The sequence below is a fragment of the Sphaerodactylus townsendi genome, linkage group LG11, assembly GCF_021028975.2.
Source record: "Sphaerodactylus townsendi isolate TG3544 linkage group LG11, MPM_Stown_v2.3, whole genome shotgun sequence".
NCBI classification, from domain to species: domain Eukaryota; kingdom Metazoa; phylum Chordata; class Lepidosauria; order Squamata; family Sphaerodactylidae; genus Sphaerodactylus; species Sphaerodactylus townsendi.
In genome coordinates this window covers 56,726,917-56,745,061 of record NC_059435.1, presented here as the reverse complement: position 1 = coordinate 56,745,061, position 18,145 = coordinate 56,726,917, and the positions used below count along the sequence as shown (strand labels likewise).

The 18,145-nt window shown below is 43.9% G+C and overlaps 1 protein-coding gene across 1 annotated transcript; it reads left to right on the top strand.

Annotated features, from left to right (window-relative positions):
• Positions 1 to 8,544: 8,544 nt before the first annotated feature.
• On the top strand, positions 8,545 to 11,625 carry LOC125440682 (uncharacterized protein C17orf98-like). Its single transcript, XM_048510557.1, has 2 exons — positions 8,545 to 8,911; positions 11,431 to 11,625. Exons 1-2 carry the CDS (start codon positions 8,663 to 8,665, stop codon positions 11,449 to 11,451), a joined length of 270 nt encoding a protein of 89 aa, XP_048366514.1. The 5' UTR covers positions 8,545 to 8,662; the 3' UTR covers positions 11,452 to 11,625.
• The last annotated feature ends 6,520 nt before the right edge of the window (positions 11,626 to 18,145 follow it).

Below are 18,145 nucleotides of genomic sequence, written 5' to 3'. Positions count from 1 at the left end.
GTTGGTATACTTTAAAATTTAGGATTTAAAGTTTCCTTGAGCCACAAGGGACAAATAATAATAACAAATAGTAACAAATAATAATAGTAACTTTTTGCCCATTACATTTGGTATTCTCTGCTACAGTGGTCATCTTGTCATATAGCTAGTGCTGTCTTATATTAGTGTAGTATATTCTCTACCAACATGTGGAACACAAACTCCTATAGCTGGCAGAATTATTCTGTGCCACCTGTCTCTGATTAACAGGATGAGTGGCACAGCAGTAGGATTTAATACTTGTTTGTTCTCCTTTGTCCTCTAATGTTGTTGTTTGGGTGGGGTTGCACCTGTTCCAGGGGACAGTGTGGCATCGGGAGCAAGGGCAAGCCTTCTGAGCTGGCATATGAAGCTTTAGGGAACGGGTGTGAATCCAGTGCCCTCCTGGTATGGTGCCAATGTGCATCTCTGATTCTGTGCCGGTCTGTACAGCTTGTGTCCTAATTTATTGCCCTTCTGCTGGGTATTTCTCACACTGAATTTTCCTTTCCTTTTGGAACAATGCCACTGCTGCTTGGCACCATGAAGTCAGATGGCTGGCATGTTTCTCTCTGGTTCAGAGTGAGAAGCGGTCATTAGAGAAATCTCATGAACCCATCCTAGGCTGACGAACCACCAGGGCAGGGTTTGGCTGACTTTCAGACCCAAAATGTAGTGGAAATATTGAAAAGATTAACAAGTGAGAGTTTACAGTTGCTTCAGATGAAACATTTGGCTTCAGATGGAACATCTGACCCCAAACTGGAACTGTTCCAAGGTCTGGCACAGATCCATGTTTCTTTGTTTTTACGTGGGGATTAGGACAGACCGATAACATCCTGATCTAGTTTTTAAAGGGTCTGATGTGGAACAGTCACACATCACCAAAATATCAGCTCTACACAAGGCGGCTCTTCCTCTTCTTGGCTAAGCACTGGCAGGTAACAGGTGAAGTGGCAATGAGGCATCTTCACTATTTCATTGATGATTTGGATTTCAGATGTTGTCCACAGTAGGAGGTGCCCAGCTGCGTTGCACCTGGGAACTATCTAATCCAGGGGTGTCCAACTCTGGTATTTCAGATGTTCATGGACTATAATTCCCATCAGCCCTGCAGTTGGCCATGCCAGCAGGGACTGATGGGAATTGTAGTCCATGAACATCTGAAACACCAGAGTTGGACACCTCTGATCTAATCCAACATCCTATTTTTCACCGTTGCCCCAAAGGGCCAACAAACAGGGCATAAAAGCCTCCCACTGGTGTTTACTGCAACTGGGCATAGAGCCGTGGTGGCGAACCTTTGGCACTCCAGATGTTATGGACTACAATTCCCATCAGCCAATTGGCCATGCTGGCACTCCAGATGTTATGGACTACAATTCCAAACCATAGCCCAATTGACGAGGAGGGTGCTTCGGCAGGGAGCTGATAGGGAATTGTAGTCCACTAACTTTATCCTGGAAGTCTGAAAAAATTCACCACACCACTGGCATAGAGGTTCCCTTTAGTCATTATTGCTTTTCCAGGAATCGGTTTAATCTCCTTTTAAAGCAAATCAGTGCTCGTGGCCATCACAGTCCATTGGATCTACCTCACAGCATTGTTGTTGGGATAAAATGGCGGGGGTCATACCCTGAACTTCTTGAATGAAGGGTGGGAGTCAAGTAGATAAGACCAGCGGTATCTGTGAGAGACCTCCTTCTCCAATGAATATCACTGAAAGTAGTACCTTCTTTACACCCTGCAAATTGCTCTGTGAAGCACAGAAGCTTTTCTGTCAAGCTGCCAGTACAACAGAGGGTGTTATGTTGACCCAGCTTGTATTATTTTAAACATTCTGAAACCAGCATGCTTAGGACCATACTCTTTATTGTAACAAATGTTCTCGGAATGAAAATTAACGTCTCTGTGGGGCTAAACTGGTTCTTTGGTGCCATCTTGTGTGCTAACATGGAATTAATGTCACTGAAGGACAGGTGTGAGCATTAAATGTTTACGTTTTCACAGAGTAAACCAGTAAAGAGCTTTCCTTGATATGTCAGATTGAGCGGATCTGACACACCATTTATGATTTTCTGATGTTTGTCCACATCATGGGGGGGGGGGGGGGTTAGGTTTGCTCATGGAGCAGAAAGAAGTGACCAAATCCTGAGGTAAAAAAGCAGGCAATGCCACTTCAGGATGCAGGCAGGAGGAAGCAGGGACGTAGTTCAGTCCCAGTCATAAGCAGTATGGGAGGCAGCAGCCATGACCTCCTGGTGTGTGCTGCCACCAGAAAAGTCCAAGCCAAGCCTCTGTGAAAACATCACAAGAGTCTACCTTGGGCTTAGCCAATTGCAGAGTGGGCCCAGGAGGCAAAGGACGTACCATACTTGGGGATAACAAAAACCATTGATGGAGATTAGTTCTTCTATATCAGTGATGGCGAACCTATGGCACGGGTGCCAGAAGTGGCACTCGGAGCCCTCTCTGTGGGCACACGCACACAGAGTTCGTTATGTGGGGGCGGAAAATCACACACACACCCCACACACATATCTAGGCTGGCCTGGGCAACTGAGCACGACGTGCATGCACTGTGGTGAGCAGGGAGGACTTGGCTGGCCGGCCTGGTGCCTGTGCTCCGGGTGGTTGCTGCCTGAGGGGGTGGGTGGTGCAGAGGAGGCAGAGATGCTTGAGAGGCACAGAGCGGTGCACATGGGACTTGCTGGAGGCTAGAGCAGGCTGCCCTCTGCTCGAGCAGGTGGGGTGGAGGAAGAGGGAGCCAACTGTGGGGTGGAGGTGGAGGTGGGGTGGAGGAAGAGGGAGCCAACTGTTTTTTTTCTAAACTAAAACCTCAGCATTCAAGTTAAATTGCTGGGTTGGCACTTTGCGATAAATAAGTGGGGTTTGGCTTGCAATTTGGGCACTCGGTCTCAAAAAGGTTTGCCATCACTGTTCTATATGGAAGATTTTTTTAAAAAAGTGATCCCCTTACCTTTACCCTGAAGTAGTACAGTTCATTCTGCCATTCTGACCTTATTCCCGCCTAATTCTGTGTCCTGTTTAAACCAAGACATGATTTTGATATTTGTGAGTTTAGATAAACAATACATGTTTATACTGCAGCACATCTAAAAGGATGGCAATGCGGATAGGAAGAAAGTAGATTCCTTTGAAATGTAGGTGTCGGAGGACAGTTTTATGGATACTGTGGTGGACCACCAAAAAGACAAATCAGTGGGTTCTAGATCAAATCAAGCCTGAACTGCCCCGAGAAGCTAAAATGACTGAGGCTATCATGGTTTAGTCGCATTATGAGAAGACAAGACTCACTGGAAAAGACAATAATGCTAAGAAAAGTAGAAGGCGGTAGAAAAAGAGGAAGACCCAACATGAGATGAATTGACTCTATAAAGACAGCCACATCCCTTAGTTTGCAGGCAGTTAATGACAGGATGTTTTGGAGGACATATAGCCGTGGTGGTGAACTTTTGGCACTCCAGATGTTATGGACTACAACTCCCATCAGCCCCTGCCAGCATGGCCAATTGCTTGACCATTGAAATTTTACTGTTGATAAATATATGGTACTATGATGTGGATGAAGGGATCATTTTACAAATGCATTTTCTAATGTTGCTCTGAGACTGCTTGTCATTAGCCAAGTGGAAATTAATTGTGGAAGGGGGAGGCAGAACTGATAAATATTTTAAAGGTTTTGCACGTGTTTTTAAAATTCTCAAAATTTGTTCAGTTTGAGTCTGTTCAATTACAATTTTGTGGCAATACACTGTGTGTTGTTAACCTGGTTAGCTTTAAAAAGGGCTTGGACAGATTTATGGAGAAGAAGTCGATCTATGGCTACTAACCTTGATCCTCCTTGTTCTGAGATTGCAAAGGCCTTAGCAGACCAGGTGCTCAGGAGCAGCAGCAGCAGCATGCCACTGCTTTCCCATCCTGCACGTGAGCTCCCAAAGGCACCTGGTGGGCCACTGCGAGTAGCAGAGTGCTGGACTAGATGAACTCTGGTCTGATCCAGCAGGCTAGTTCTTATGTTCTTATGTGTTTTTATTTTGGGTGCTGTGTGGTTTCCGGGCTGTATGGCCGTGTTCTAGCAGCATTCTCTCCTGACGTTTCGCCTGCATCTGTGGCTGGCATCTTCAGAGGATCCTCTGAAGATGCAATACAAATCTGGCATACAGGCCGAAAATACTAAATTCTGTTCCTTCTTTCCAGCTCCTAAGTCTCCCTGACATTGAAGCCTTACGACAATACAATGTTTTTATTTTGTTAAAAGCCCATAATAAACTCTATACCATACCAACGTTGTATCTATACCATGAGTGAAGAAGGGGGAAGCAGTATATAAACTGTAGATGAAAAATTAGAACAAACCTTGTCTTGCTTGAGATCACTGTACAAATCTAAACCAGATTTTTTTTGTTTTTGTTTCTGGAACTCGGGCTTGCCATCTCCTAATGAAACTACAGTAGCATTTCCTTTCATTTGAATGCTGCTTCTCCAGGGTCCTGCTCTGGCATCTTGATACCTGGATCAGTGAAAGATTCATGGTGCCAGAGAATAGCCTCATCTGATCCTCTTGGAACACATGAGAGCATCAGATCATTATTCCTGGGGCTGAAGGGACAGAGAGAACTGGTTGAATGTATTCACTTTCTCTGTTGACCCTTCAATTGGTTGCTGGTTGCTTCTGGCATCATTCCAGGCTGAGTAGAGGATATGTCATATTGAGTTGGCACGATGCCTCTCTTAAAGCGACTGTTCTCTACTCAGAGTGGTACCAGTTAGCTAGGTCAGATCATGAATACCACATTTTACTATGAATGCTTTCCTGTGAATAAACCTCAAAGGGTCCTTACTTTAGAACCCTGGTTCCAAATAGTTCACCTGGCACTCAGACACTTCCTTATTAGGAATGAGGCACCTGTGCAAATCCCATCCCCTTTGCCGCCATCTCCGAAATCACATGGGTCGCCTTGGGTTCTGCATCACATGTAGCATGTAAATCAGAGGCCTAAAGCCCATCACTCCTTTGAACCCATCACTAATAGCATGGAGGATAATCAGGGTTGAGAGCCAGCTGTAGGCGAGTTCAGATGACAAACTAAGAGATTCGGATATAAGATTGATAGCAATTAGATGGCCACCTGCTACGTAGCTTTAATCTATATCCCCAAAAGTCCAATTGTTTGCAGAGGTTGTTGGCAAAGGAACAAACAGGGTCTGAATTAAAGTGCAGGCTATACGAGGATCTTATGCAAAGAACTGCTCTCGATAGCATTCATGCCAACCTTGTGATATGGCCCCTACAGTGTTCAGGGCTCTGTAAACTGATTCACTATTTATAATAATAACTTCTATGGCACCTTTTAATGTGTAAAGTGTTTCACCGCAGTGGTGAGATAGGATTACAGTTTTATAGATGGGGAACAGAGACTAAGATTTAGTGGCACGTAGAAGTGATACACAAAAGGACCAGACATTAAAAGAGCTCTCCTATTATCCAGGGGTAGGAGTCTGCTTGGAAGCCATATTGTGAGTACAGGTTGAATTTTCCATTTATTAGATCATGGTCAGCCCAGTTCCATTTTACTGCAAACAGGCTTCAAAGAAAACTGGATTAAAGATTGCAGATTCCCATTTCTAAATGACTGAAAAATGTGTACTCTTCATTAGATCAAAACCAAAAAATGAGGATGAAGTAGAGAACAGGAGCACGATGTCAGCCACTTCGCATTCCCACTGGGGAGAGTGGTAAGGCATAAAAGATAAATTGATGCTGGTTTGGAGGTGGCAAAGAGAGAAAGGGAAATATGAAAAATGGGTTGTTTAAAGAACGGCTTTTGTGGTGGTTGTTGATTCATAGCAGGTATTTGTGTTAATGAGAACGGAGAACAGTTATTTATAGGAAGGATGTGAGGTAGATGGCGGAGTGTGTGGGAATTAGTGAGGAAGGTTTGATATGACAGCTGAATGAAACGTTATGATGGTTGGTAAAGGAGATGTCGTCTTTGAGGACATAACGGAGGATGCACGGAGTTCAGCACTTGATCAAAAATTAAAACTGAAAACAGGGAGCTGAAAGTGCTGCAGAACTATATCTCATAATACGAGGAAGAAAGTAACCCTTTCCTCAGCATTTGGCTTGATGGATGCTAATCTCCTGGAGTTAGGACCCCCGAGCAGAGCTACAATGGCGCCATTTGTTTCAATGGAAATTATTCCAGCTTTTATACATTCATCATAAAAGGGGAAGGATGAAAGCCAGGGCAGAACTACTTTTTAAATAACCAGCTATGGAAGAAGATAAATTTTTGCAACATGAGGGAAGGACAAAGGGAAAACATTTACCCCCTGGTCTTAATCGAGGCCCATTCATTGTGACACAAGGTCATAGAAAGTTATATGGGCTCCATTTTTCTTTTCTTTCTTTTAAAGCCTTCTTGTTAGAATCTGATTTGAATATTGCCAAGTGGAATGGAGGGCCGTTCTCTCTCTCTCTTCTCTCTCTTCCTTTGGTGGGGAGGACCGCAAATGATGTGGTGTACATGCTGCTAGTTATATTGTACAAGGAAAAGGACTGAGACCATGACCTTTTGCTCATAATAGGACTCAAGCACAAACACCAAATGTATTCAAGAAGGCGTCCTTGATAATGATACAGTGTGAAACTTGAATCAGAAAGAAACCATTCTGCTTTGGATTGGACAAGGTCATGGCTGGGGCAAGGGACCTGTGAAGCATTCGCGATTCATCTGGCACACTGGCTAGCAGAAAAATGTTTCTTCCTGCTCCCTCATACCTCAGAAAGCACACTTCTGACTCTTTTTTTAAATTACAGAGACAAGGCCATCTATTTGGGGATGCAAACTCTTGTCCTGAAGTTCCTATTCCTAAAAAATGTATGTAATTCCAACCACAGGCCGCTATAAAGGACACAGCTCTGGTTCTCTGTAGACATCCGCTTTCTAACAGCTGCATGTAACAGCTGTGTGTTCAGCTGTATAACTGCAAGACTGGGACAGCCCTGAAAGTGGTGAGAGGGATGCTCATGAAGGTTGAGATTTTGGATCTGTGGTATCAGGCTGCTGGTCTGTCTTCCCTCACATTTCCTGCTGGCTCACTGGGTGACCTTGGTCAGTTACTCTCTCACACCAAAATCAATCCCCTAAGGTTGGCGTGAATATCAAAAGGGAGCAGGGCACCCAGGGTTGCCACCCGTGGAGGAAAGACAGGGTAAATAAATACCATTCTTGAAAACCAAATGCCAGAGACTGCAGCTGAAGTCTTCTCCAAAGCAGTCGCTCCAGGCATCTTAGACAGAGAGGTCGGACCTTGAACCTGCAGGTGGATAAAACTGTGTTCATGGGCTAGCACTTACCCAGACTGGTTCACCTTAAGAGAGAGCACCAGAGTTTTATGATGCTGAATATTTATGTTATTTACAGTTATATAGGTAATGCATACACCAAAGCAAGGAGGCACTCTTCCAGGGCAACAGGTCTGCTGCCCTATATAAAACTCAACAGGGGAGGGGAGAGAAAGAATCATCTCCCAAGATGCTTCAGCCAACTCCCAGCCAACTCTCAGGGAATCTGTCCTTTTCACAGCCTCTTCCATAATATAAGTGTCATGATATAAAAAAAGAGTAAAAGTTCACAAGAAGGTCATCTTCTGAGTTAGCAGGAGTTTGCAAAACCCAGAGGACGGAGACAGTCAGTCTGTGGGCAAAAGTAGCAAAGGTTGACCTTTAACATGATTGGTTAATTCAACTGTAATTCTAGACCAATGAGAGGCTGTTGCGTGGGTGGGGAAAAGTATCCCTGATGTATGCATTGTATATGCTGAGATTGAGATAGAGATAGAGTCTGAGTTGAGTGTTAAGTTGAACTTTGTTATAGCTGAAGAGTTCTGTATAGTATGATAGTCTTGTATAGAATAGACTTATGTAACCTTGCAACAGCTAAAGTAAAAGCCTTCCTATGGAAAGAACATCTTGCGTGGAGAGTATTCTTTTCCAAGTGTGGTAGAAGGTTGCAGTGAGTGCAAGAAGACCAAAGACCTTCTCATCTTACCAGAGTGACTCCGCTTTAAACTCTGCTGATAATAAGATTGTGCTGTCTTTTCATACATGATCACTGTCCCTATAATGGTTGCTTTTTAAAGCTAAAATCATGTGTTGGGAGATCTGACTGCAGATCCCTTGTGTCGCAAAGCCCTCAGTGGTTTTATGGCCTGACACCTGCCAATTCCAGCGAGGGTTAGAAGATGGGAAATGTCTTATTACCATCTGAATCAGGTGAGGTAAAACAAATAATTGAGAGCAGAGGAGAAAAACCACTTCTGTGAATGGATGGTGGCCATAGCAATCCATATAAATACGCTATTATACTGTTGGCTTGCACTTTCCAGACCGCAGGAGAGAACAGAAACTAGTAATCAGGGGAAGAATCAATAGACTATTGACTGCTTTTTCTGTGCTGGGAGCCATTTGGACATGCTCTGAAAGGTTTCCTTCATCTGCCACAGTCTGATGCTTTCCATCACACAGTCAGGGAATAATTCCAAGCAGGTACCCAACCTTTCTCCTTAAACGTTCCTGTGCTGAAGTACTTGTGGGAAATCTTGTGGGAAATCCATGGCAATGCCAAGGAAAGGCAAACGACTGAGTCACCTCCAACCGTCTCCTTCAAAATTCAAGCTACTCGAAAGGGAAGGCGGGTTCATTTTAGACTGTGTAGCTGTGGACAGGATAGCCCAAGATTACAGTCGTTCTTCACCCAAGCTGGGCTTTGTCATTCCTCCTTACGATGCTCGGCAGGACCCGCACCTGGCAGCCTATTTTGCAACAAAGCCTGTGTGTGCTTTATTCCGAAAAAAGGGACAGGTAAGTCCTGATGGAAGAAATGGGAGCCAGGGTGCTTCCACATCCTCGCCAAAGTGATGTTGTCAAAGCTGAATTGAATTGTATTGTATTGTTTACTAGTATTCATGCTTCTTTGCATCTGTTGCTGGATTTTATGCCTGAGGCCCCTTCCGCACATGCAGAATAATGCACATGCAGAATAATGCACTTTCAGTGTACTTTGCAGCTGGATTTTATTGTGCGGAATAGCAAAATCCACTTGCAAACTATTGTGAAAATGGATTGAAAGTGCATTATTCTGCATGTGTGGAAGGAGCCTCAAGAGAGGATTGCTGCTGTGGATACAGCGATCCAGTGATAGGAGCCAGGTATCTGACAGCAGGATGGGGGAAGGCGAGAAAGTCATTATCTGTGGGTGGAAATCCTTCTGCCCCTGGAAACCCTCTTCTTGATCCAACAGGAGCCATATGTTTCCTTGATGGTGTGTTCACGACAAGAGTAATCCAAACACATTACTTTAAAAATTCACAGGCAAACCGATGGCCATCGAGTTATGAAAAACTAGTGCAACGTTTTCAGAGCAGAGGAGAGGCGGTTCTTTATTTGCTGAACAGGAACAAAGCAGGAGCAGGTACTGGGCCAAAAACAGACTCTGAAGAGAAGGGCTTTGGACCTGTGGGGGTTAACTCCAGATGGCTAGTCATGCTAGCTAGTCTGTAGAAGCAGGATTAAAGGGGAGGCTAGGACCACCTTAGAAGAGTGACAACTTGTATTCGAGCAAAAGCTTTTTATGAGGCCTTTGATGAAGTGAGCTGTGACTCCCAGAGGCTTGTGCTGAAATACATTTGGTTACTTTTGAAGTACCCCTAGACTCCTGTTCCATTATACTTCAGTGTGATGCTGTCCGTCAGTTATCCCTCTTTCATCTTGCAAGCGCTGTGAGGTCTTGGTGCGGACTGAGACTCTGGTGTACGAGTGGACACCACTGCTTCCACACAAGGGTCCTTGGCCCTGCGAAACAATTCCTCTCTCACAATAAGCTGGGAATGGAATTACTGCCGGCATTCTATGCAACACTTAACATTGCATTATATCTCCACTACACCCCGCAGTCCCCGATTCTCATGTAGCACAACCCTCATTATGTTTACTTGGGAGCACATCTCCTTTGGCGTGACGGGATAATTTCTTCTTGCAAGCATCCTCGTCTTTCTCATGATCATCCCCCCTTCCCAAGCCCAGCCCTGCTGCTGCTGCTAAAAGGTGTTTTTAAATTATTTATTTTGTCTATAATATAACTTTAAAAAGAGAGAACTTTTCCTTCACAGGGGAGAGGGACACTAAAAGCGGGACTTTTAAGAACATAAGAACATAAGAAAGAGCCTGCTGAATCAGACCAGAGTCCATCTAGTCCAGCTCTCTGCTACTCGCAGTGGCCCACCAGGTGCCTTTGGGAGCTCACATGCAGGATGTGGAAGCAATGGCCTTCTGCGGCTGTTGCTCCCGAGCACCTGGTCTGCTAAGGCATTTGCAATCTCAGATCAAAGAGGATCAAGATTGGTAGCCATAAATCGACTTCTCCTCCATAGATCTGTCGAAGCCCCTTTTAAAGCTATCCAGGTTAGTGGCCATCACCACCTCCTGTGGCAGCATATTCCAAACACCAATCACACATTGCGTGAAGAAGTGTTTCATTTTATTAGTCCTAATTCTTCCCCCCAGCATTTTCATTGTGTGCCCCCTGGTTCTAGTATTGTGAGAAAGAGAGAAAAATTTCTCTCTGTCAACATTTTCTACCCCATGCATAATTTTATAGACTTGCCACTTCTCTACTAGGTGAATCAACAGCACTTTGCCAACCAACACTGGTGCTGCTGAGGTGGTCACCACACACACAAAAAAATCGCCACAAACCAACACTTAAAAAAAGACAGAAGGATATGAGGGAAAACGCTGAACTGAAAAGTTTTGTGACCTCACCTGGATTTGTTGTAATCAGATGAACGAATAATAGCAGTACTGGGAAAAAAGGATTAATATGGGAACAATTTGGTTCTAGCCAAATTGACTGCTTGGTCATATCCATCTACCTATTTGTGGTTTTAAAGAAAAAATAACAGGGCACAACGCTGCTCGTATTAAACACCTAGTGTGTGACTGGTGTGTACTTGTTCAGTTTCCATTCGAGTGAGGCCGGCAGAGCTTCCCTTGGGATTGTTCTTTAACCTTGGGGAATGATGTCTAAACCTCATTACTGGAAGCTGAAGTATTGATACATATTGTTAGTAATATTACATCTTTTCCTACCAATGAAAGGGAGATTTGTGTGAATGTGCAACCCTTTTTCATTTTGTGCAACAAGAATAGACACCTACCACTTAAAAAGTAGACATTGGTAAAATAACGCTAAACAAAACTTACACAACTGTGTCACATATGGGTTATCTAGACCACATTTGCATCAATGTATAAGGCACCATTTGCTCTTCCAAAAAATGGACTCACCTAAACCTTGGTCTCTATTGGTGTTTTTCTTGCAGGTCACTCTGCAGCACAGGTGAGGGGCCATCAGCTCTTTCTCAACTCGAATAAACCTGTGCTGGGCTACAATGGAGCCTGTGGCTACCGAAGGAACACACCGTCTCTGCGCAAGCAGCCCTCCGTGTTTGGGAGAGCCACCAACCTGTCCCTGTTTTAGCTCTTTCCCACCAGCCCCTCTCCGCCTTCCCTCTCCAGTCACCCACTTGAATACAAGCTGGATTTGTTCTGGCTGCATTGAGCATTCTAATCAGCGACTGCGACTGACAAATTGATGCTCTGGGATTTTTTTCATGTATGTATTACAGTGTCCTGACCTGGATGGCCCAGACTAGCCTGGTCCCATAAAATCTCAAAAGCTAATCAGGATCGGCCCTGGAGCCAGCGTGGTGTAGTGGTTAAGAGAAGGTGGATTCTAATCTGGGGAACCGGGTTTGATTCCCCACTCCTCCACCTGAGTGGTAGGCTTATTTGGTGAACTAGATGTGTTTCCACACTCCTACATTCCTGCTGGGTGACCTTGGGATAGTCACAGTTCTTCTGAACTCTCTCAGCCCCACCTACCTCACAAGGTGTCTGTTGTGGAGAGAGGAAGGGAAAGGAGCTTGTAAGCCACCTTGAGTCTCTTTACAGGAGAGAAAGGTGGGGTATACATCCAAACTGCTCTTCCTCCTCCTCCTTCTTCTATTTCTTCTTGTACTTAGACAGGAGACCACCAAGGAATGCCAGGGTCATTATGCAGAGGCAAACCATCTCTGTTAGTTTCTTGCCTTGAAAACTCCTCTAGGTTGCTGTAAATTGGCTACAACTTGACAACACTTTACACAGACATGTATTATGGTGTGGTTCTGTATGAGTTGATGGGGGTGGGAAGAATTCCGATTTTGGCAAGCACCTCCCACTAATGGAATGTCTGGACAAACTATCTGGCAGACTGATGGCAATTCACTGCATGTAACATAAGGGCTTCCATGTTTTCGAACCTGTGCTAGCTGTACAAACATGAAAAACAACCCATGTGCTTGGGTTATGCAGAACTTTAGGAAGAAATGCTAGTGAAAGCCAGGCATACAGTGCTGGGACCTCTGGTTGATTCAATGCCTTTGTTCCAATTTGTTTAAGCAGTTTTGGTTGAGCTGCAATGAAGATTTATGTTTGAAAGTTGCCAGGTGATCTCTAGGAAGGTGTCAGATCAGACAAAGGGGGTGTCCCTCTTAGTTTGGGCCAAATAAAGCACTTCAAGGGTCATGCAGACATCATAAACGTCTCTAGGTGACTTTGCCTTAGACCTTCCATTGAGCCTTCAAAGCTTGCAAACAGTAGGTTTAAAATATGCACACATCTTTTCTCCCATTAAAGGGCAGCCCTGAGATTGTAGAGTGTACCATTGTATAGGATACACAGTGTTATTGGCTTCCCCCCTGGCTTTTGTATTTCAGGGTGAAAACACCCCACTAGGTCAATTCAAAGTTAACATGCTTAAAGCCAGCACATTCTGTGGCTAATTTTGGCTAATTTTTTGCTTTCACTAATTTTTCTTTGGCTAATTTTGATTTGAATTTAAATTGTGACCTTTCTAGGAATAAAAATCGTGGGTATCTGAAGAGTCATGTGAGTGTCCCAAATGCACCGCAATCCACTAAGAGAGACCAGGGCATATTGCTCATGTGTGTCTGTACTCTTATCCATGGCCTTATGTTTACCCAGGCCCTACTGACCTAACTAGACGTACCTTTAGAGGAGAAGGGGCATTCACCGGGGGGCGTACCACCAGTGGTGGTATCCAAAAATTTTAATAACAGGTTCTGATGGTGGTGGGATTCAAACAGTGGCACCGCCGCACGCACACACCTCCAGTGCTTTAGTAACCCCTTCTCGGCACTCAGAAAAAATTAGTAACCACTTCTAGAGAAGTGGTGAGAACTGGTTGGATCCCACCTCTGCATACCACCCAGGAGGAAATATGGGGTCCAATGTCCCCAGGCTGAGGCTATTTAGTTATGTAGTGGGCAGAAAATCGCCTTCCACACCGCTCCCTGGTCCATACACTGACTTCAAGACCTGGTGCAAAAATATTTGTTTGGTCGTTGTGGGGGAGGGGGTGGGCAAGCGGGCGGAAAACTCGGATTTTGCACTGGGCTACATTTTCTCTAGATACGCAGGTGCATTCTAAGCTGGAGAACTGGGTTTGATTCCCTGCTCTGTCACTTGAGCTGTGGAGGCTTATCTGGTGAATCAGGTTAGCTTGTGTACTCCAACACAAGCCAACTGGGTGACCTTGGGCTAGTCACAGTTCTTCAGAGCTCTCTCAGCCCCACCCACCTCATAGGGTGTTTGTTGTGGGAGGGGGAGGAAAAGGAGATTGTAAGCCCCATTGAGAAGACAGGAGAGAAAAGGGGGATATAAATCCAAACTCTTCTTTTTCTTCTCTTCTTACACCTCTGGAAATCCACCAGATCCAGCCTGTTATTTGCACACACTTGAGTCTTGTGATTAGCACAAAGTAGACAATCAGGTAAAAATAATCTTAATTGACTGACTAATGCAAAGCATGCATTCTTGTGTCTGTGTGAATCTGCCGTTTGTCCTGGATTTAATGGAATAGCTCATATGCACAAAGTCTCTGTGTGCAAGTAAAGAAGAACACAACTCACACTCTGTATCAGGGCAACTGCATCAAAGGATCATGTGCCGTCATAGAATACACACAGTACTTCTCATAGCAATGACTTGGCACCCAATACAAGCAGGCTAATTATTTTTAACTGCATGTACATGAAATAAACTTATTTGCTACAGCCAGCTGGCTCCTAATAAATTTACTAGGTGGCTCTCTATGGTGAACAAGATCTGAGCATTAAAGCAGTAATGACGCACAGGTTGTAAAGTTGCACGCCTCAGCGGCTTGAGCCCGGTTTAAATGTTAATGAAATGCCGTTGATGCAGAACCTCTGCCCAGATGGCTCGGGCCCATCACTCAACACGTGGCCCAGATGAGCATCACGCTACAAAAAGACAGACTTGATTGCAGGGCCAGCTTTTCTAAACGGAAGCACATCTACATACAATAAACAAAGACTGGTTTCATTGGTATAGGGGCCAATTGCCTCTGCAACTGCCAGGTAATGATGACTTCTCATATTTAATGCCAGTTTCTGCCCCTTTTAGACACTATGTTTTAGGTACATGTTTTGGATTCTGCAGGGCTGGCAAGATGGAGATGTTCAGCCAGGTTTTTTGGTTGATGCCACTCGTGTGTCCCAGCCTCCTTATCGAATGCATTGTCTTCTACTTCATCCCCCCTGATTTAGCCTGTGCTTGGGAGGCTCTGAGCCAGGCAAGATTTTTTTTTCTTTTAAATCACTTTAAATAATGTTATAACCTCTACAACAAAACTACAACATGGGAGGGAAAAAACCCCGGTGATCCAGTCACCCTAACAAAACAAGGGTTCATAATACATAAACTACAAAGAGTATGTATAACTAAATGATTTCTCACCCACACCCTTCTGTTGATCCTGTCTATTACATTTCTTCACCTTTGTGAACAGGGACGGGGGTAGGCAGCTGCGCGTGCAGCCGCAGGAGCACACTGCCTTCTGGGGTGCTGCCGTTTCCCACCCTGTGACAGGGCGGGAAACGGCAAGCCCCAGAAGGCCGTGCTCCTGAGGCCGTGCGCGCGGGAGGCTGCCACACTGCCTTTCGGGGCGCAAGGCAGTGCGGCAGCCTCCCACGCGCTCGCAGCCTCAGGAGCACGGCCCCGGAAGGCAGTGTGGCAGCCTCCCAAAAAGCGGGACAATTGAAATAACCCACGGGATGCGGGACAAATTGTTTGAAGGCGGGACTGTCCCGCCAAAAGCGGGACGTCTGGTCAGTCTGCTTAAAGCCCAACAGACTCCTCTTTTTAAAATACACACACCTTTTCTAATTTATCAACTTCAAAATTGAGGCAATTTATAACAAATAAAACAAAAACATCTTAGCCTCCTAACCTAGTTTCCCCTAATCAAAAGGTCCCCCCTTTTAAACATAAACATAAGTTCCCCCATCCCCTCCTTTATCCCCTTAAAACAGAATTTACCCTTCTAGCTTTATGAATCATTTGTCTCTAAGGCCCCTTCTGCACACGCAGAATACTGTGTTTTCAAACCACTTTCACAACTGTTTGCAAGTGGATTTTGCTATTCCACACAGTGTCAAAGAGCATTGTAAGCAGTTTGAAAGTGCATTATTCTGCATGTGTGGAAGGAGCCTAAGATACCCATTTATTGGATCTTTAATTGATCTTGCAAAACATTTTCATTTAAATTTTAAAATTTTCTTACAGATCTCTTTGACATTCATTATTGAAGTAATTCTTTGCTGTTGTCCCTTGTAAGTAATGCAAATCTTATCTGGTTCTTTCTTTGTAGGACTCTTAAGGGACTCTCCCTAACCACAATGATGTCCCTGTCTTCTATCTTGATTGCTGATTTCCTATGTGCTTCCAGAATATGCTCTACCATTTCTTCAGAGTGGAATAGAGGCTGGAAATGAGAATATTTGGAACTGTTCTGGAGATTCATACGTGACTAAGGCCCCTTCCACACATGCAGAATACTGCCCTTTCACAATTGTTTGCAAGTGGATTTTGTTATTTCGTACAGTAAAATCCAGCTGCAAAGTGCATTGAAAGTAGACTGAAAATGCATTATCCTGCATGTGCAGAAGGGGCCTAAATGTTGCTGAAAAGAAGCTGAGGATTGCAGTTTTTTTCTCTCTTGCACAGGATTTTGCAGCAATGGACCCCAAATAGCTGCTCTGTAGAGCCACCTTGTGGTGGAATGAAAATGCAAAAAGCCCCACACTTAAAGGGTGCACCCCCCTTCTTAAATGGTGCAAGAACAGCCACTGCTCCTTTTGCCAGAGGAACACGAAGGAGAAGGGGTCCCTGTCCACTATACCGCTACACTGTCCAAACAGCTCAAGGGACTGAAGATGGATCTGCCCCCCTCTCATGTCCTTTTTAATTATTGTAACAATTCTGAAAGACGGCAGCGAGGCTGAAAAACCAAGTTATCAGTAGTGTGATTTGTGGCTGAGGAGAGAAAAATGTTTCCTTTTGACCATTTTAAAGGATTATACAAAGATTCATATAAAGCATTCAATGCCTATAACATAGGATACATACATTGAACATGAGTGATTAACATATTCTTTAAGTTTCATTATTAGCTACAATATAACAAAACATTTAGATATAGAAACATAATTATAAACCATTGTGTTACCTATTCCCCACTAAACTCTTGACTCCTGTTTCTTCTATCAGAGCAGGTGTTCCTTACAGGTCATCATAACCCCTCTTGCGTCTGCTATCCCAATTAATTCCAACCAACTTCAAATGATAAGCAACAGATTCATCTCCAATTAACTTTCCTTAGTCTTGGAACTAAGCCATTCCACATACTTTTTCTTAACATCTTATAAAAGTATATTAGGAATATAAAAGTATATTTTAAAATCTTCTAATATTAAGTGTAAAGACTATATATGAACTTTATAAAACTAGATCAACAATTCTATGAAAGCTATATTCTTTGTGACTTCTAAATTCTATATTTGTGCACTAAAATATGTTTATGTGTGAAAATCTTACATCTTATAAAAACACTTAATGATATAAGGCAATCATTGTCATTATCCCTTGCATAAGTAACACCTCTGGTATATGTAAAAGCAACATCTTGCCACCTCTCACAACAGTGACATCATTCTCTCTTCTTCCACTTTATTCTCACAACAACCCTGCAAGGTAGATTAAAGTAAGAGAGAATGATTGGCCCAAGATTGCCTAGCGAGCTGCCACAGCAGAGTGAGGAAATGAACTTGGATGTCCCAGATTTTAGCCCATTACTCTTACACAAAACTGGCTCTGTATGACCTCGCCTCATACAATAGCACGCATACCCTGTTCATACTGCAATGCAGAACAATCTGCATTGATCAACTGTTAGTGACAGGACAAAGTCTCCTCCTCATACAATGAGAGAACTAACAGTGCTGATTCTGTGTTAGGCAGGTAAGAACCACAGAATCCTCATGCAAATCACTGGGGACAGCCTACTATAGCAAAAGAACATCTCTGGGTTGAGACCAGTGCAATTATGTTGTATTTTAGAACCAACATAGAGCGTTTCTCATTCTCTGAATCTTCCAGTCCATGTTTATCTACTGGAGAAACCTCTTGGCAATGTTGGATCCGATTAAAAGAGCTTTCAACCGCAACTGTCTATTCCGCTTATTAATAGGAAGATTGCTTAGATGTTCTGCTAGAAACCTCTCAGGAGCCACAAGAAGACTGCTGTCCAAAATGCTATTGGTCCTTTGAAGTATTTCGCCAGAGCATTTATGGATAAGTGGACATTCCCCCAACATCTGCTTTAGATTAATCCACAATACGCCATTCCTCCATCATCGATCACGTGCTTTGATCTCCATTTTAACTGTCCTGAATCAAGTCAAAGATAATTTTATAAATATGACCCTTGGCTGTAATTTTATGACTGGACTGAGGTTTAACTTTCCATTAAAGTTCTGTAATTTGTTATCTAGAATAGTGGAAGCTGGTGTTCCATGTCGTCCTAATCCTCTGCAAGTATTTTCTAGCAATTTACCATCATAAGACAGCTTGCAAGGTACACAGGAAGGGCCGTTATAGCAGTGGCTACTAGCC